Source organism: Pristiophorus japonicus, chromosome 9 (assembly GCF_044704955.1).
Source record: "Pristiophorus japonicus isolate sPriJap1 chromosome 9, sPriJap1.hap1, whole genome shotgun sequence".
NCBI classification, from domain to species: domain Eukaryota; kingdom Metazoa; phylum Chordata; class Chondrichthyes; family Pristiophoridae; genus Pristiophorus; species Pristiophorus japonicus.
In genome coordinates this window covers 160851378-160870876 of record NC_091985.1, presented here as the reverse complement: position 1 = coordinate 160870876, position 19499 = coordinate 160851378, and the positions used below count along the sequence as shown (strand labels likewise).

The 19499-nt window shown below is 45.0% G+C and overlaps 1 protein-coding gene across 2 annotated transcripts in view; it reads right to left on the bottom strand.

The window, feature by feature from the left end:
• The window catches only part of znf292b (zinc finger protein 292b), a 199323-nt gene that overhangs the window by 31115 nt on the left and 148709 nt on the right, over window positions 1-19499 (bottom strand). Inside the window, exon 4 of one of the 2 annotated variants that reach the window (XM_070890009.1) lies at window positions 7457-7592. The exons of the other annotated variant lie outside the window; for it this stretch is intronic. Within the exon in view, the coding sequence (XP_070746110.1) occupies window positions 7457-7592 (136 nt within the window). The remainder of the gene's footprint in view (window positions 1-7456; window positions 7593-19499) is intronic. 2 annotated transcript variants of the gene reach the window in all.

Below are 19499 nucleotides of genomic sequence, written 5' to 3'. Positions count from 1 at the left end.
ATTATGCTGTTGCCAGAGCACACTACTGTTAGACTAATCGATCACTCATTTGGGCATATTCTGTTACAAAAGGAGCCTGCAATGTGCAATCATTGTTCCATATAATGAATCACCTTCCTTTGGCCACCTTGGTTGTCACTTCTTTCCTTAAAGCTTTTCCAACTGTTGCTTTCCTCTCTAAGGCTACATAGACTGCCAGTCCCTTCAATGGGCCACCAATTTCCCCTTCCTCATATTATGCATCCAACCCACAATAAATAAGCCAACTAGTGAGGTTCACCAAGTCAGCCAAATAATCTCACAACAGACTTCTTCCATTTGAGGCACGTTCCTTCATAGACAGGAGAGACACAGGCAAGTCCTCAGGACGCCAGTTAACCGAGACTAATTGCACAATATGACATGCTCCTGGTGTCCTCCACAACAGTTAGTCAGCTCCTTGCTTCAGTGATCGAACCTCTGCCACTCATTTGATATGAAGCCAAGGATTGTTTGCGATATCTGTACCAGTTGATAAAACAAGAAAAATTCAATATGGTCATAATAGAGACACTTGAGCACAGAATCTAGGGCCGACAAGCAGTGCAGTCCTGGGGCAATGGTGCACTGTTGGAGATGCTGCCATTCAGATGCCTGGCAGAGGTAAATGAGACCACGGCATTATCCAAAGGGCTCCCACCAAGTCCTGGCTAAAATTTATCCCTCAGTCAACATGATTAAAGATTAACTGGTCATTTGTCTCATTGCTGTTTGCAGGACCTTGCTGTGTACAAATTGGCTCTCGCATTTAAGGGAAAGCTAGATCAGTACATCGGAAAGGAATAGAAGGATGTGGCGATAGGGTGAGATGAAGTATGGTGGGAGGAGATTCGTGTGAAGTATAAACTGTGGTATGATCAGATAATAACCTGCTATTCAGTCAATCAGACAAGTTAGAGACACTCTGACAAACAAGGAAAGGGGAGGAATTTCTGGATAGATTACTCCAGAGCATAGTCACACCACAAAGGAAAATACAGCTGCAGGAAGCAGAGTGCATGACCGTCAGTCAACAGGGCAGTGGGAACCTAGGGGAGGGCCCACAGACACTGGACCTATCCAACAGGTACAATGTTGTTTTTTTATTCGCAGGACGTGGGTGTCGCTGGCAAGGCCAGTGTTTATTGCCCATCCCCAATTGCCCTCGAGAAGGTGAGCCGCCATTATAGAGGGCAGTTAAGAGTCAACCATATTTGTGTGGGTCTGTAATCACAGACAAGCCAGAGCGGGTAAGGACAGCAGATTTCCTTTCCTAAAGGACATCAGTGAACATGATGGGTTTTTACGATAATCTGGTAGTTTCATGGTCCCCATTTTACTGACATCAGCTTTTTATTCCAAATGTACTTAATTAACTGAATTGAAATTCCCCAACTGCCATGGTGGGATTTGAACTCGCATCTCCGGACCATTAGTCTAGATCTCTGGATTACTAGTCCAGTAACATAACCTCGTGGGCTACCATACCCCAACTAATCTTGGGATTACTACCCCAGCCACGTGGTAATTGACACAGGGATGGACAGATCAGGAAGGTGAATACGTGGCTTAAAGAGTGGTGTTGGAAGGAGAGGACGTGGCTTAAAGAGTGGTGTTGGAAGGAGGTGTTCCATTTAATGTGGCACTGGCACCAATACTGGGAGAGGATGAAGTTGTACCGCCAGCATGGGCGCCACCTGAACTGAACAGGGACCGGTGTCCTGACGGAGAGGACAACTGGGCTGTGGATAAGATAAACTATTAAGACAGGGGGAGAGGAGAGATCTGATGAAAATTTAAGCTGTATTAATTAGAGATAGCATAATGGCAGTAGAAAAAAGGGACTTAGTAAACTTTAGATAGAAACAGAATCCATAACGATGGAGATAAAGGATAAAAAGGGATTGCTCACATTACAGATCACCTAATAGTGGAAGGGAAGTGGAAGAAATATGTAAGCAAATCTATGAAATTACTAAAAGACATAGAATAATCATGGAGAGTTCAATTACTCCCAAATAAACTGGCAAGAAGTAGGGGTAAGGGGAAATGAGTTTTTATCGTGTGTACAGGACTATTTTCTTACCCAGTATGCAAGAAGCCCAACAAGAGGAGAGAGGAATCACTGTTGGATCTAGTAATGGGAAATGAACCAAAGCAGATAAGAGAAGTAATCATGGGGGAACATCTAGGCAATAGCGATCACAACATAATAAGGTTTACTTTAAATACTGAGACACATAAATAACACAAAGTAATAGATTGGAAAAAAGCTAATTTTGAGGAGAAGAATGGAAATAGGCAAAGTAAGCTGAAAAAAATGGACAAAGATAGAACAGCAATGGGAAATATTTTAAAAAGTGATTGAGAATCCAGGAGAAATATACTCTGCTAAAAAACAAGAACTAGCTAATAATGAAACACCATGGATGAATAAAGAGATAAGGATAAAATTAAAACTGAAGTAAAAGACATACACTGAGTATATAGTCAAAGGAGAGGATGACGAAAGGGAATACAAAGATTAGGAAAGAAGTCAAGAAATAGAAAGGCAAAGAGGAACTATGGAATTAAATCATCAAGGAATACAAGACAAAATAGTAAAATATTGTACAAATACATAAATAACAAAGAAAATCAGAATGGGGATAGGGCCACTAAGGGATACACAAGATAAACCCTTAGGTAATGACAGTGAAATGGCAGAAGTATTAATTCATTACTTTGCTTCAGTATTTACCAGGGAGAATAAAGTGGTGGACATGACATTAGAAGAGCTCAAAAAGGATATAAAGACATTTAAGATAGAAAGGAGATATAATTGATAAACTAAGGATAAAACCCCTGGTCGGGTGAGATTGCAACCACGCATATTAAAAGTTAGTGAAGAGATAACAAAGTCACCATTACACAGGTAAAAATTCATGAGAAAAGGGAATAGTGCCAGGAGGACTGGGAGGGGCACAGCTAATGCCATTCCTACATTTAAAAAAAGGAGTTAGAAAAAGTCCAGGGAACTTTAACATTGGTGGTAGGAAAGTTAATGGAAAGTTTGTTCAAAGATGTAATAGAAAAACATCTCAAAATCCAAGAGAGTAGTCAGTATGGATTTCTAAAGGGAATGGCAACCTATTGGATTCTTTGAAGAATTAACAAAGAGCAGACAAGGGAAATGCAAGATGTTATAGATTTGGATTTTCAAAAGGCCTTCAATAAAATACCACATAGTAGACCCATGACTGAGGTCAGAGCATGTGGAGTCAGGGGACAGGGAGCAGAATGGAGAGCAAGTTGGCTACACAACAGAAAGCAGGAGTTAAGGGTAGCTATTTAGACTGACAAAAGGCGGGAAATGGTGTTCCACAAGGATCGGTGCTGGGACCAGTGTTCATCATTTACAGAAACGATTTGGACTCGGGAATTAGAATTTCAAAATTTGTGGATGACACCAAATTGGAGGGGGAATAGTTAATACTGAGTAAGACTACAACAAAAGATATTACTAAACTTGCAGAATGGGCGTGTAATTGGCAAATGCATTTTAATATAAGCAAGTGTGAGGTGGTGCATTTGATACTAAGAGTAAGGAGGCCAGATACTCCTTGGAAAGTTAGTCTAAATGGGGTATAGGAGAAAAGAGATCTAGGAGTACAGATACACAAATCAAAAGAAGTGACACAGGTTAATAAGACCATAAAAAAAGCAAACAATGCACTGGGGTTCATTTCCAGAGGGAGAGAATTGAAAAACAGGGAAGTTATGTTAAACTTGTATAGAACCTAGATTAAAGCATACTTAGGAGTACTGTGCACAGTTCTGGTCTCCATATTACAAAAAGGCTGGGGCTTTTTTCTCTATAAAAAAAGAGAACATAAGGACATAAGCAATAGACCATTTGGCCCCTCGAGCCTGCTCCACCATTCAATATCATGGCTGATCTGATCATGGACTCAGCTCCACTTCCCTGCCCGCTCCCCATAACCCTCGACTTCCCTATCGCTCAAAAATCTGTCCATCTCTACCTTAAATATATGCAATGACCCAACCTCCACAGCTCTCTGGGCTGAGAATTCCAAAGATGCATGCCCCTCAGAGAAGAAATTCCTCCTCATTGCCGTTTTAAATGGGTGACCCCTTATTCTGAAACTCTGCCTCCTAGTTCTAGATTCCTGCATGAGGGGAAACATCCTCTCTGCATCTACCTCGTCAAGCCCCCTCAGAATCTTATATGTCTCAATAAGATCACCTCTCATTCTTCTAAACTCCAATGAGTATAGGACCAACCTGCTCAATCTTTCTTCATAGGACAACCCCTTCATGTCAGGCATCAACATTCTCTGAACTGCCTCCAATGCAAGCACATCCCTCGTTAAATGAGACCAAAACTATATGCAGTACTCCAGGTGTGGTCTCACCAACGCCCTGTACAGTTGTAGCAGGACTTCTCTACTTTTATACTCCATCCCCCCTTGCAATAAAAGCCAATATTCCATTTGCTTTCATAATTACTTGCTGTACCTGCATGCTAACTTTTTGTGATTCATGTACAAGGACCCCCCAAGATCCCTCTATACCACAGCATTTTGCAATCTCTCCCCATTTAAATAATTAGCTTTTTTATTTTTCCTACCTCACATTTTCCCACATTATACTCCATCTGCCAAATGTTTGCCCATTCACTGAGCCTATCTATATCCCTTTGCAGATTCTTTGCATCATCCTCGCAACTTGCTTTTCCACCTATCTTTGTATCAGCAACGAATTTGGCTACATTACACTCGGTCCCTTCATCCAAGTCATTAATATAGATTGTAAATAGTTGAGGCCCCAGCTCTGATCCCTGTGGCACCCCACTCATTAGTCTGCCAACTTGAAAATGACCCATTTATCCAGACTCGGTTTTCTGTTATTTAGCCAATCCTCTATCCACAAAGCTGAGGGATGACCTAATAGAGATTAGGTTACCCCTCATCTAAGGGGAAACTAGATAATCACATGAGGGAGAAAGGAATTGTTGATAGGGTTAGAAGAGGAGTAGGATGAGGGTTGTGGTGCATAAACACCAGCAGAGACCAGTTGGGCCAATTGGCCTGTTTCTGTGCTGTATATTCTATGTAATTAACCTTTGTAAATTCCCTTTAATTTCCAAACAGCATCTAGCACTTTTAATTGGTTGAATGCATCATCCTTCTTATGAAATGAAGAAAGCATGGTGCTATGAAAAGTTAGGACAATCTAAGATAAATGGCTTTCATGTGAGCCAGTTTTCATCAGGTGTTGCAGTACTTTCACCAAGCACTATGGTGCACTCATTAACTTGTTGTCGAGGGTCACAATTCCAAGCAATGACTTGCTCTAGATCTGCTGCTCATTCCCATGTAGAACCATTGGAAAATAAAAACACCTTCATACCCCTGTAGTGATTTCCCCAGTTGGTAGTTATGTCTTGCCCACGTGAAAGAACAAATTAAAATTTCTAAATTATTCGGAATATAAAAGGGTTATTATATAGGGAATAAACATCTAGAAAGACAAAGTTCAGATAGCATTTCTTGTGGTTTATAGCCATTATCTGAACCCAGATGAGATTACTAGTTTGTAATCACTTCATGTGGAATATATGCAGCTTTATTCTACTTTTTCCTCTTTTGTTTACCAGTGATGATTCAGTTTCTGCCCGGCGAACTACCTTGATATCCTTTTATGACTGCAACCATGGCACATTTCCCCCTCTGTAATGCTTGACATGGCCTACAACTCAAATCTTGTCCAATGATTTCACTTGGCTCCATTTCTACCTGTCCCAATGTAGCTTGCAATGGGTTGTGCTCCTGCAAAATCAGCGAGAGTGGACCATAGTTCCATCCTTGGGCCCCTACCATTCCTTGGTGACATTATCCATAGGCCTGCTATTAGCTTTCATATGTATGTTGGATACCCAGCTCTCTCTCTTCATCACTCCCAACTCTAGGACCTCCACAGTGCTTGTCTGATATCAAGTCATGGATGAGCCAGAACCATCCACTCCTGTCAAAAATACTATGCCCCATTCCCAATTCAATTCCTCTCCTTGGTTGCTAGCTCAGGCTGAATTAAATGGTGTGCAACGTCAGTGTTTAGTTTGACACTGAGCCCAGCTTCAAACCCCATAACCAATCCATCGCCGAGACTGCCACAATATCTGGCCTTACCACTGCTGAAACTCTCCTCCATACCGTCAGCACTTTCAACCCACTCATATGAGATTCCTGAGCTGCACCCTACACTATCATGCAGTAAAACCCCTCAGTCAACCCATCACTCCTGTCTTAATTGGCTCCCTCCTCCCCGCCCCATCGTCCAACACAGTGAATTAAAAATCCTCATATTTGTTTCATAGATCCATCCAGATTATAGCCCTATCCTGCTTCTGCAACCTTCTCCAGTACCATGTCCCAGTTCACGCACTGCACTCTTGTATCCCACCTCCCTCAGCACAGGTTTCAGGCATCTCAACCACAATCTCACTACTTCTCTCTCCATCTGCAAAAGGCTTCTCAAAACTTAGTACATTGACCAAGGTTTTGGTCACTTCCTAATTTTTCCTTGGGCTATCGCTCAGCACCTTCTCCTCCACAAAGTGCCTTGGGCTGTTCACTACATTAAAGGCACTATATGAATGCAAGTTGTCATGGCACACAACACAATTGATTACCGGAAAATAATAAACCATTCATTAAAAATAACTATGTACACTGTTAAAATCTAAACATCAAGGGCTTAAGGGCCACATTGCAGACTGTTTCTTTTATCCTCAAGGCCAGACGCAATGCAAATCTACTCTCCTTGCCGACTGTGAAAGTCCTATAAATCACATGGCCTACGGCAGTCTGAACTAGTTCACAGTGCTGACAGACCTGTGTATTTACAGCATTTTCATTTCAGATTTAAAGCACATGCAATCTCTTTTTATTTCTGCAGTTCTGAGTGGATGTAGGGCACAGCACAAAAGTGCCGTTAATTTGCCACTAATCGGCAATATCAATCAGGGAGGCCACAACGATGCCTGCTGTTCGAAATGGAAACATTTACACTGGTCCATGGGGGGTTCGGAGGAGGTTGCAGTAAAAGTGCATTGTTTGGCACAACAGAGGAAGGCTGCTCTGGATCCAAGAATGTTGTACATTGCTTGCAGACACTCAACATCCAATGCTGGATGATCAGAGTGAAAAGAATGTTATTTCTCACACCGACACACTGTACATGATGAGCACAAAAAGAACACATTACAAATATTACTCAACACTGAAATTTTTCTCTAAGTGAAGAGGCGTAAAATTAAAATATTTGAAGGCAAGTTAATTTTTTAACCAAGTAAGCTACATCACAATGATCATATTTTGCGCCATATTTTTCTAATTTACGATTATCGGCAAGGTTTCTTTTATTTATATCCTACCTTTATCCTGCTCCAGTGGCTGCTGGGAGAAAATGCTGTCAAGTACAGAGTTCTTCCATACCCCACCCTCCTGGGAAAGTACAGCCAGCATTTGAAGTTCTGGGTTCCCATACTCTGATAGTACTTTATGGGCTGCCTGCAAAAATAAGGCATAATACTTAACTTTATTCCACATGTAGACTAATTGGATTTTTCAGGACTAAAGAAATAGGTATAGAAAGGAGAAAACCAAAACTGTAAAATGGATGTCGACACCAAATAGGTTTTGAACTGTACTCCCCAAGACTGGTTTATCAAGGAATTGTGGCATATTGTTTTAAGTTAGTTTATTTATACAGAAATATCACACACCTCAGATTTAAAAGCAGTTGACACCTTAACACGTGCACAAGACCGTCCAAACTTGTGTGCAGCTCATCACTTGAGATATCTGATTAACTTAAATTGCTGGATGCCAACAATATTGTTTAGTTATAAGTGAAGCATTTCTGCAGACTAAAGTCAAGTTCCTAATGAAACGGGTTTAAAAAAATAACAGCTTTGGGTTTTATTTTTCTTAAAAGAATAAATCTCATTAACTATCTCTATAGATGGATATTGATTAAAAATAGATTCCATTATTAACATTACTCAAAGTGCACTCTGCTGTAGCAAATAGTCAACATCATTCTTTGGTTTGCTGCTTTCATTACAATTAGTCCTTAAAAGCGTGCAGCGTTTGTGAACTAGAAACCTGATGTGCAAGAAATTTATAATAGATCACCACCAAGCATACAATTAGCCTGATTTTATTGTTAAGCATCAATGTCAAGTCTGATTAGTTACATTGGTGACAATTTATCAAATACATTTTCAGCATGGTGCAGTCCGTGACATTCAGTCACAGTTAGCAAGATCTGCTTCAGTGTACCAGAAAGGAACAACCATATTTAAAACTGGCAAGAAAAAACAAAACACCGTTGCAAGGGATTCTAAGTTCATTTGCTGCTGGACTTTTCATTACAGACTATTCTAAACAGTAGTGAAGTGTAGTGTTTAGTATTACTGTGCTGTCTGCATCACATAAGAGCACAAGAAACAGGAGCAGAAGTAGGCCACTTGGCCCCTCGAGCCTGCTCCGCCATTTAATAAGATCATGGCGGATCTAATCATGGACTCAGCTCCACTTCCCTGCCTGCTCCCCGTAACCCGTTATCGCTCAAAAATGTGTCTATCTCCGCCTTAAATATATTCAACGATCCAGCCTCCACAGCTCTCTGGGGCAGAGAATTCCACAGATTTACAACCATCTGAGAAGAAATTCCTTCTCATCTCAGTTTTAAATGGGTGGTCCCTTATTCGGAGACTATGTCCCCTAGTTTTAGTTTCCCCTATGAGTGGAAATATCCTCTCTGGATCCACCTCGTCGAACCCCATCATGGGCTCAAAGTTTCCACATGATTTGCTCCTGATTTTTAGGAGCAACTGGTGTAGAATGGAGTATCTTAGAAATTGGAATTCTCGTCATTTAGTTTGCTCCAGTTCTAGTCAGTTAGAACAGTTTCACTTTGGAACAGAATTTTTTTTTTTCAAAAGGGGGCATTTCCAGCCACTTACGCCTGTTTTCAAAGTTTCGTCAGTGAAAACTTACTCCAAACTAACTTAGAATGGAGTAAGTGAAGATTCTTGTACGCTCGAAAAAACCTTGTCTACACTTTAGAAAATCAGGCGTAGGTTACAAATCAGGCGTAGGGAATGGGGGGGGGGGTTTAAAGGGAAGTTTACAAACATTAATCACTTCAGTTTTACAAATAAAGAGTCATCATCAATAATAAATGATAAATACATCAATAAATCAACCAATAAAATCAAAAAAAATTAATAAGAAATAATTTTTTTCTTAAATCAATAAAACAAAACATTTTCTACTTACCGACTGCAGCACGGGAGCCCTCCAACAGCGTGCTGGGATGCCCCCCCCAAGTGTGTCTCTGTCAGTGTCTCTATCTCTCTGTCTGTCTGTGTGTGTGTCTCATTCTCTGTCTGTCAGTGTCTGTGTTTCTGACAGCAAGGGGAGGGGGAGGAGGGGGGTAGAGGGAGAGAGGGGGGGAGCAGAGGGAGGGAAGGGGGAGATGGGGGAGGGGAAGAAGGGGATAAAGGGGAGATGGGGGGGAAGGAGATGGGGGGTGGGGAAAGGAGATGGGGGGTGGGGAAAGGAGATGGGGGGTGGGGAAAGGAGATGGGGGGTGGGGAAAGGAGATGGGGGGTGGGGAAAGGAGATGGGGGGTGGGGAAAGGAGATGGGGGGTGGGGAAAGGAGATGGGGGGTGGGGAAAGGAGATGGGGGGTGGGGAAAGGAGATGGGGGTTGGGGAAAGGAGATGGGGGGTGGGGAAAGGAGATGGGGGGTGGGGAAAGGAGATGGGGGGTGGGGAAAGGAGATGGGGGGTGGGGAAAGGAGATGGGGGGTGGGGAAAGGAGATGGGGGGTGGGGAAAGGAGATGGGGGGTGGGGAAAGGAGATGGGGGGTGGGGAAAGGAGATGGGGGGTGGGGAAAGGAGATGGGGGGTGGGGAAAGGAGATGGGGGGTGGGGAAAGGAGATGGGGGGTGGGGAAAGGAGATGGGGGGTGGGGAAAGGAGATGGGGGGGTGGGGAAAGGAGATGGGGGGTGGGGAAAGGAGATGGGGGGTGGGGAAAGGAGATGGGGGGTGGGGAAAGGAGATGGGGGGTGGGGAAAGGAGATGGGGGGTGGGGAAAGGAGATGGGGGGTGGGGAAAGGAGATGGGGGGTGGGGAAAGGAGATGGGGGGTGGGGAAAGGAGATGGGGGGTGGGGAAAGGAGATGGGGGGTGGGGAAAGGAGATGGGGGGTGGGGAGAAAGGAGATGGGGGGGGTAGAAAGGAGATGGGGGGGTAGAAAGGAGATGGGGGGGTAGAAAGGAGATGGGGGGGTAGAAAGGAGATGGGGGGGTAGAAAGGAGATGGGGGGGGTAGAAAGGAGATGGGGGGGGTAGAAAGGAGATGGGGGGGGTAGAAAGGAGATGGGGGGGGGGAGAAAGGAGATGGGGGGGGGGAGAAAGGAGATGGGGGGGGGAGAAAGGAGATGGGGGGGGTAGAAAGGAGATGGGGGGGGTAGAAAGGAGATGGGGGGGGGAGAAAGGAGATGGGGGGGGGAGAAAGGAGATGGGGGGGGAGAAAGGAGATGGGGGGGGGGGAGAAAGGAGATGGGGGGGGAGAAAGGAGATGGGGGGGGGAGAAAGGAGATGGGGGGGGAGAAAGGAGATGGGGGGGGGGGGAGAAAGGAGATGGGGGGGGGGAGAAAGGAGATGGGGGGGGCCTTCTCATTAGACCGGCCGGGCCTTTCCTTCCAACTTTCCTTTCCCTCCCCCCAGCACCAGACCTTTACAGGTAGGTGGCGTTGGGTCGGGTCGGGGGGAGCGCGGGTCGGGGGGATGGTGGGAGGGAGGTCGGTTCGGTTCGGTTCGGGGGGAGGGAGGGAGAGGGAGGTCAGGTCGGGTCGGGGGGAGGGAGGTCAGGTCGGATCCAGTCCGGGGGCCGGGGTGAGCGGGAGTCGGGGTCGGGTCCGGAGGCGGGGGCGGGGGGGGGAGCGAGAGTCGGGTCCAGTCCAGGGGATCCGGTCGGGTAGTGGGAGTCAGGTCGGTGTCGGTTTCGGTCCGGGGGTGGAGCGGGAGTCAGGTCGGTGTCGGGTCCGGTCCGGAGGTGGGAAGCGGGAGTCGAGTCGTGTCGGGAGGAAGCAGGAGCTGGCCGTGGGAGGAGCCTTATTCACGCAGCCCCAGTGAGGCCATTCAGCCAGGGCTAGGGGCTGCGTGCTTCAGCCCCTCCCACACAGTTTCGGGCGCCTGGAGCTACTGCACTTGCGCGCCCACTGTAGCGCGCATGTGCAGAGGTCCCGGCACTGTTTTCAGCGCAGGGACCTGGCTCCGCCCCCTACAGCTCCTGCTGCGCTGCGCCGAGGGCCAGAGGACCTGCAGGGAGCTGGAGAGAATCTGGAGGGTTTTTTTAGGCGCACTTTGTGGCGCGAAAAACGGGCGTCCAGGTCGGGACTGCGCCGTTCTAGGCGCGGCTCGAAACTTGGGCCTATTATCTTATATGTTTCGATAAGATCACCTCTCATTCTTCTGAACTCCAATGAGTATAGGTCCAACCTACTCAACCCATCTTCGTAAGTCAACCCCCTCATCTCCGGAATCAACCTAGTGAACCTTCTCTGAACAGCCTCCAATGTAAGTATATCCTTCCTTAAATATGGAGACCAAAACTGTACACAGTACTCCAGGTGTGGCCTCACCAATACCCTGAACAGTTGTAGCAGGACTTCTCTGCTTTTATACTCTATCCCCCTTGCAATAAAGGCCAACATTCCATTTGCCTTCCTGATCACTTGCTGTACCTGCATACTAACCTTTTGTGTTTCATGCACAAGGACCCCCAGGTCCCTCTGCACTGCAGCACTTTGCAATTTTTCTCCATTTAAATTATAATTTGCTTTTCTATTTTTTCTGCCAAAGTGGATAACCTCACATTTTCCCACATTATACTCCATCTGCCAAATTTTTGCCCACTCACTTAGCCTGTCTATATCCCTTTGCAGATTTTGTGTGTCCTCCTCACAATTTGCTTTCCCACCCATTTTTGTATCAGCAAACTTGGCAACATTACACTCGGTCCCTTCATCCACATCGTTAATATAGATTGTAAATAGTTGAGGACCCAGCACCAATCCCTGCGGCACCACACTAGTTACTGTTTGCCAACTGGAAAATGACCCATTTATCTCGTCTCTGTTTTCTGTTAGTTTGCCAATCCTTTATCCATGATAATGTATTACCCCCAACCCTGTGAACTTTTATCTTGTGCAGTAACCTTTTATGTGGCCTCTTAGCGAATGTCTTCTGGAAAGCTAAATACACATTCACTGGTTCCCCTTTATCCACCCTGCTCGTTACATCCTCAAAGAACTCCAGCAATATTGTCAAACATGATTTCCCCTTCATAAAACTATGCTGACTCTGCTTAATTGAATTATGCTTTTCCAAATGTTCCGCTACTGCTTCCTTAATAATGGACTCCAGCATTTTCCCAACGACAGATGTTAGGCTAACTGGTCTATAGTTTATTGCTTTTTGTCTGCCTCCTTTTTTAAATCGAGGTGTCACATTCGTGGTTTTTCAATCTGATGGGACGGCGAGGGAATTTTGGTAGATCACAACCAATGCATCCACTATCTCCACAGTCACTTCTTTTAAGACCTGAGGATGTAAGCCATCAGGTCCAGGGGACTTGTCCGCCTTTAGTCCCATTATTTTACTGAGTACTAATTCTTTAGAAGGATAGAGAGGATGAACGCGTGGCTGGAGAGTTGGTGTAGGAGGGGGGGCTTTAAATTCTTGAGGCACTGGGACCGCTTCTGGGGGAGATGGGACTTGTACAAATCGGACGGGTTGCACCTCAACAGCGCCGGGACCAATATCCACGCAGAGAGTTTTGCTAGTGCTGTTGGGGAGAATTTAACCTAGCTTGACAGGGGGATGAGAACAAATTCAATAGGGAAGGAAGTAAAGCAGAAATTGGATAGCAAGAATTTAGAAAGCGAATCTGTAATTCAGAGGAAACAAGAATTAGTAAGTAGTAAGCAAGGAGGTCATCCTGTGCTAAATGGTATATACTTTAATGCAAGTATAGGGAATAAGGCGGATGAGCTAAGAGCACAATGATTCAGTGCTGAAGATGGCCATTAGGCCCATCCTGTCTTTGGTACAGCTATCCAATTAATCCCACTCCCCTGCTCGTTCCACATTTTCCCCTTCAAGTATTTATCCAATTTTATTTTGAAAGTTACTATTGAATCTACTTCCACCAGCCTTATAGGCAGTGCATTCCAGATCACAGCAACTCGCTGTGTGAAAAAATGTTTCCTCATGTTGCCTTTGGTTATTTTGCCAATCACCTTAAATCTGTGTCCTCTAGTTACCGATCCCTCTGCCCCTGGAAACAGTTTGTCTTTTTAACTCATCAAATCATTCATGATTTTGAACACCTATGCCCTTTTAACCTTCTGTGCTCTAAAGAGAACAAGCACAGTCTGTCCACATAACTGAAGTCCCTCATCCCTGGTACCATTCTAATAAATCTCCTCTGCACCCTCTCCAAGGCCATGACATCCTTCTGAAAGTGTGGTGCCCAGAATTGGACAATACTCCAGCTCATACCTAACCAGTGTTTTATAAAGGTTTAGCATAACTTCCTGCTTTTCTACTCTATTCCTCGATTAATAAAGCAAAGGATCAACTTGTCCTGCCACCTCCAAAGATTTGTGTACTTACACCCCAGGTCTCTCGGTTCCTGAAACCCCTTTAAAATAGTATCATTTGTTTCATATTGCCCCTCCTCATTCTTCCTACTAAAATGCATCTCTTCACACTTCTCTGCATTAAATTTCATCTCCCATTTAACCAGTCTGTGTCCTCCTGAAGTATGTTACTGTCTGCCTCAACTGTTCACTGCATTTCCAAGTTTTGTATCATCGGCAAACTTTGAAATTATGCCCTCTGTACCCAAGTGTAGGTCATTAATCAAACAGAGCAGTGGTCCCAGTAACGACCCCTGGGGAACACCGCTGTATACTTCCCTCCAGTCTGAAGAACTGTTCACCACTACTCTCTGCCCCTTAGTCAATTTTGGATCCATGTTGCCACTGTCCTTTTCATCTCATGGGTCTTCTTGAAGTGCTGCAGTCTGTCTGGTGAAGGTACCCCCACAGTGCTGTTAGGGAGGGAGTTCCAGGATTTTGCCCCAGCGACAATGAAGGAATGGCAATATAGTTCCAAGTCAGGAAGGTGTGTAACTTGGAGGGGAACTTGCAGGTGATGGTGTTCCCTTGCGTCAGCTGCCCGTGTCCTTCTAGGCGGTAGAGGTCACGGGTTTAGAAAGTGCCGCTGCAGAAGTCTTGGCGAGTTGCTACAGTGCATCTGGTAGCTGGTACACACTGCAGCCATGGTGTGCCGGGAGTGAATGTTTAAGGTGTGCTTGGGATGCTAATCTAGTCGGCTGCTTTGTCCTGGCTAGTGTCGAGCTTTGAGTATATTGTTGGCGCTTCACTCCTCCAGACAAGTGGAGAGTATTTCATCATACCTTGTAGATGGCGGAAAGGCTTTGGCGAGTCACGAGGTGAGACACTCGCCGCAGAATACTCAGCCCCTGACCTGCTCTTGTAGCCACACAGTATGTGTGTGACTGGTCCAGTTATGTTTCTGGCCAATGGTGACGCCCAGAATGATGATGGTGAGGGATTCGGCGATGGTAATGCCGTTGAATGTCAAGGGGCGGTGGCTAAACTCTCGCTTGTTGGAGATAGTCATTGCCTGGCACTTACTTCTATGGCGTGAATGTTACTTGCCACTTAGCAGCCAAAGCCTGAATGTTGTCCAGGTCTTGCTGCATGCGGACATGGACTGCTTCATTATCTGAGGAGTTACGAATGGAACTGAACACTGCAATCATCAGTGAACATCCTACTTCTGACCTTATGATGGAAGGAAGTTCATTGATGAAGCAGCTGAATATGGTTGGGATTAGGAAACTGCCCTGAGGAACTCCTGCAGCGATGTCCTGGGGCTAAGATGATTGACATCCTGTGCTAGGTATGACTCCAGCCAGTGGAGGGTTTTCTCCCCGATTCCCACTGACTTCAATTTTACTCGGGCTCCTTGATGCCACACTCAAATGCTGCCTTGATGTCAAGAGCAGTCACTTTCACCTCACCTCTGGAATTCAGCTCTTTTGTCCATGTTTGGACCAAGGCTATAAGAAGTTCTGGATCTGAGTGGTCCTGATGGAATGCAAGCTGATCATCGGTGAGCAGGTTATTGGTGAATAAGTGCCGCTTGATAGAATGATCAACGATACTTCGAGCCAAAAAAATTTACAAGAAGTTTTACATCTTCAAAAATAGTTATGCTCCAACACAAATTGATTTGTACTGCTTTTTGTGGACAGGGCATATCTGGACAGTTTTCCACATTGTCAGGTAGATGCCAGTGTTGTAGCTGTACTGGAACAGCATGGCTGGTTCTGGAGTACAAGTCTTCAGCACGACAGCCAGGATGTTGTCAGGGCCCATAGCCTTTGCTGTATCCAGTGCGCTCAGCCGTTTCTTGGTATCACGTGGAGTGAATCAAATTGGCTGAAGACTGGTTTCTGTGATGCTGGTGAACTCGGGAGGAGGCGGATATGGATCATCCACTCGGCACTTCTGGCTGAAGATGGTTGCAAACGCTTCAGCCTTGTCTTTTGCAATTGTGTGCTGGGCTCTGTCATCATTGAGGATGGGGATATTCATGGAGCCTCCTCCTCCCGTTAGTTGTTTAATGGTCCACCACCATTCACAGCTGGATGTGGCAGGACTGCAGAGCTTTAATCTGATCCATTGGTTGTGGGATGGCTGGGTTGAAGCTTCTCCAGGTTGGCACCTCATATTTAAGTAAGCCTGGTTCTGCTCCTAGTATGCTCTTCTGCACTCCTGATTGAACCAGGGTTGGTCCCCTAGCTTGATGGTGACGGTAGAATGAGGGATAATGCCGGGACAGGGTACAGATTCTGCTGCTGCTGATGGCCCACAGCGCCTAATGGATGCCCAGTTTTGAGTTGCTAGATCTCTTTTGACTCTATCCTATTTAGCACAGTAGTAGTGCCACACAATACGATGGAGGGTGTTCTCAGTGTGAAAACGAGGTTTCGTCTTCACAAGGACTGTGCTGTGGTCACTGCTACCAATGCGGTCATCGACTGATGCATCTGCAACAGGTAGATTGGTGAGGATGAGTTCAAGTAGGTTTTTCCCTCGTGTTGGTTCTCTTATCACCTGCCCCAGTCCCAGTCTGGGTCAGCTATGTCCTTCAGGATTCGGCCAGCTCGGTCGGTAGTGGTGCTACCGAACCACTCTTGGTGATGCACATTGAAGTCCCCCACCCAGAGTACATTCTGTGCTCTTGCTACTCTTAGTGCTTCTTCCAAGTGGTGTTCAAGTGATTCAATAGCTGAGGGAGGGCGGTAGGTGGCAATCAGCAGGAGGTTTTCATAGTGGTATACAGTCGGGATGGAGTGGCCCTGGGTGTCCTCAACATTGACTTCATGGGGTCCAGAGGCAACGTTGAGGAATTCCAGGGCTATTCCCTCCTGACTGTATACCACTGTGGCGCCACCGCTAGTGGGTCTCCTGTCAATTGGATAGATGGTGATGGAGGAATCTGGGACATTGGCTGAAAGGTGTGATTCTGTGAGTATGACTGTCAGGCTGCTGTTCGACTAATCTGTAGAACAACTCTCCCAATTTTGGCACAAGTCCCCAGATGTTAGTGAGGAGGACTTTGCAGGGTCGACTGGGCTGGGTGTGCGGTTGACGTGTCCGTAGCTGGTGCCGAAGTCGATGCCGAGTGTTCCGTCCGGTTTTATTTTTATTATTGTTTTTCGTAGCGGTTGTGTACAACTGAGTGGCTTGCTAGACCATTTCAGAGGGCAGTTAAGAGTCAAACATATTGTTGTAGTTCTGGAATCACATATAGGCCAGACCGGGTAAGGACGGCAGATTTCCTTCCTTAAAAGGGCATTAGTGAACCAGATGGATTTTTATAACAATCCGATAGTTTCACGGTCAACATTACTGATACTTTTTTTATTCCAGATTTATTTAATTAACTTAAACAAACACTCACGGCTCTGGATTACTAGTCCAGTAACATAACCACTATGCTACCATTCCCGGTAAGTATTTTTATGTTTGATTGTTCCTTGTCCATAACTATTCTAAATCTGATGTTATTATGATCACTATTCCCCAAATACTCTCACACTGAAACATGCTCCTCTTGCCCCACTTTATTCCCCAGAACTAGATCCAGCTCAGCTCCCTTCCTTATTGGGCTGGAAACACACTGATCAAAAAAGTTCTCCTGTACACATTTCAGGAATGTTCCCCCTCTGCCCTTTACACTGTTACTATCCCAGTCTATATTAGGATAATTGATGGCCCCCTCTATAGTTCTTGCATCTTTCCGTAATTTCCCTGGAAATTTGCTCCTCTAGCTCCTTCCCACTATTTGGTGGCCTTTATTATACAGCCAGCTCCTCTATTGTTCCTTAATTCTAACCAAATAGGCTTAGTCTTTGGTCCCTCAAAATCATCCCTCACCAGTGCTATAATAGTGTGTTTGATCAATACTGCACCCCCCTCCTTTTTATCCTGAAGACTTGGTAGCCAGGAATATTAAATTCCCAATCCTGCTCTTAGAACATAACATAAGAAATAGGAGCAGGAGTAGGCCTTATGGCCCCTCGAGCCTGCTCCGCCATTCAATATCATGGCTGATCTGATCATGGACAGCTCCACTTCCCTGCCTGCTCCCCATAACCCCTTATTCCCTTATCATTTAAGAAACTCTCTATTTATTCAATGTCCCAGCTTCCACATCTCTGAGGCAACGAATTCCACAGATTTACAACACTCAATTTCTCCTCAACTCAGTTTTAAATGGGCGACCCCTTATTCTAAGATCACGCCCTCTAGTTCTAGTCTCCCCCATCAGTGGAAACATCCTCTCGCATCCACCTTGTCAAGCCCCCTCACAAGCTTATACGTTTCGATAAGATCACCTCTCATTCTTCTGAATTCCAATGAGTAGAGGCCCAACCTACTCAATTTTTCCTCACAAGTCAACCTCCTCATCTCTGGAATCAATCTAGTGAACCTTCTCTGAACTGCCTCCAAAGCAAGTATACCCTTTCGTAAATATGGAAACCAAAACTGCATGCAGTATTCCAGGTGTGGCCTCACCAATACCCTGTATAACTGTAGCAAGACTTCGTTGTTTTTATACTCCATCTCCTTTGCAATAAAAGGCCAAGATTCCATTGGCCTTCCTGATCATTTGCTCTACCTGCATACTATCCTTTTGTGTTTCATGCACAAGTATCCCCAGGTCCCACTGTACTGCAGCACTTTACAATCTTTCTCCATTTAAATAATAACTTGCTCTTTGATTTTTTTTCTGCCAAAGTGCATGACCTCATACTTTCCAACATTATACTCCATCTGCCAAATTTTTACCCACTTACTTAGTCTGTCTATGTCCTTTTGCAGATTTTTTGTGTCCTCCTCACACATTGCTTTTCCTCCCATCTTTGTATCAGCAGCAAACTTGGCTACGTTACACTCAGTCCCTTCTTCCAAGTCATTAATATAGATTGTAAATAGTTGGGGTCCCAGCACCGATCCCTGCGGCACCCCACTAGTTACTGATTGTTTTCTGTTAGTTAGTCAATCCTCTATCCATGCTAATATTTTACCCCCAACCCCGTGAACTTTTATCTTGTGCAGTAACCTTTTATGTGGCACCTTGTCAAATGCCTTCTGCAAGTCCAAATACACCACATCCACTGGTTCCCCCTTTATCCACTCTGTTCGCTACATTCTCAAAGAATTCCAGCAAATTTATCAAACATGACTTACCCTTCATAAATCCATGCTGACTCTGCGTGACCGAATTTTGCTTTTCCAAATGTCCTGCTACTGCTTCTTTAATAATGGACTCTAACATCTTCCCAACCACAAATATTAGGCTAATTGGTCTATAGTTTCCTGCTTTTTGTCTGCCTCCTTTTTTTAAATAGGGGCGTTACATTTGCAGTTTTCCAATCTGCTGGGCCCTCCCCAGAATCCAGGGAATTTTGGTAAATTACAACGAATTTCTTCTTCTTTGAGCCAGGTCTGTTATTGCCACTATAACATGCTCTTGGTTCTAATGGGGTTCCTCTTTCTCTGAATGATATCTAACAAATTGCTTTGTCTTTATCTCCCTCCACCCCACGTTGAAATATAAAAACATGTTAAACATCGATTGTAACTCTCTAGTTGGCAACTTTAAAGTAGTCACCCCAATTCAAAAGACTCAGCTGCCTAGTTTTCAGTCTTGTCCGAGTCCTTTTATAATGAAAGTCTATTAGTTCCTCCCATTTAAAAGTAGTCAGAAAAGAAACATCAGTCCAATTTTAT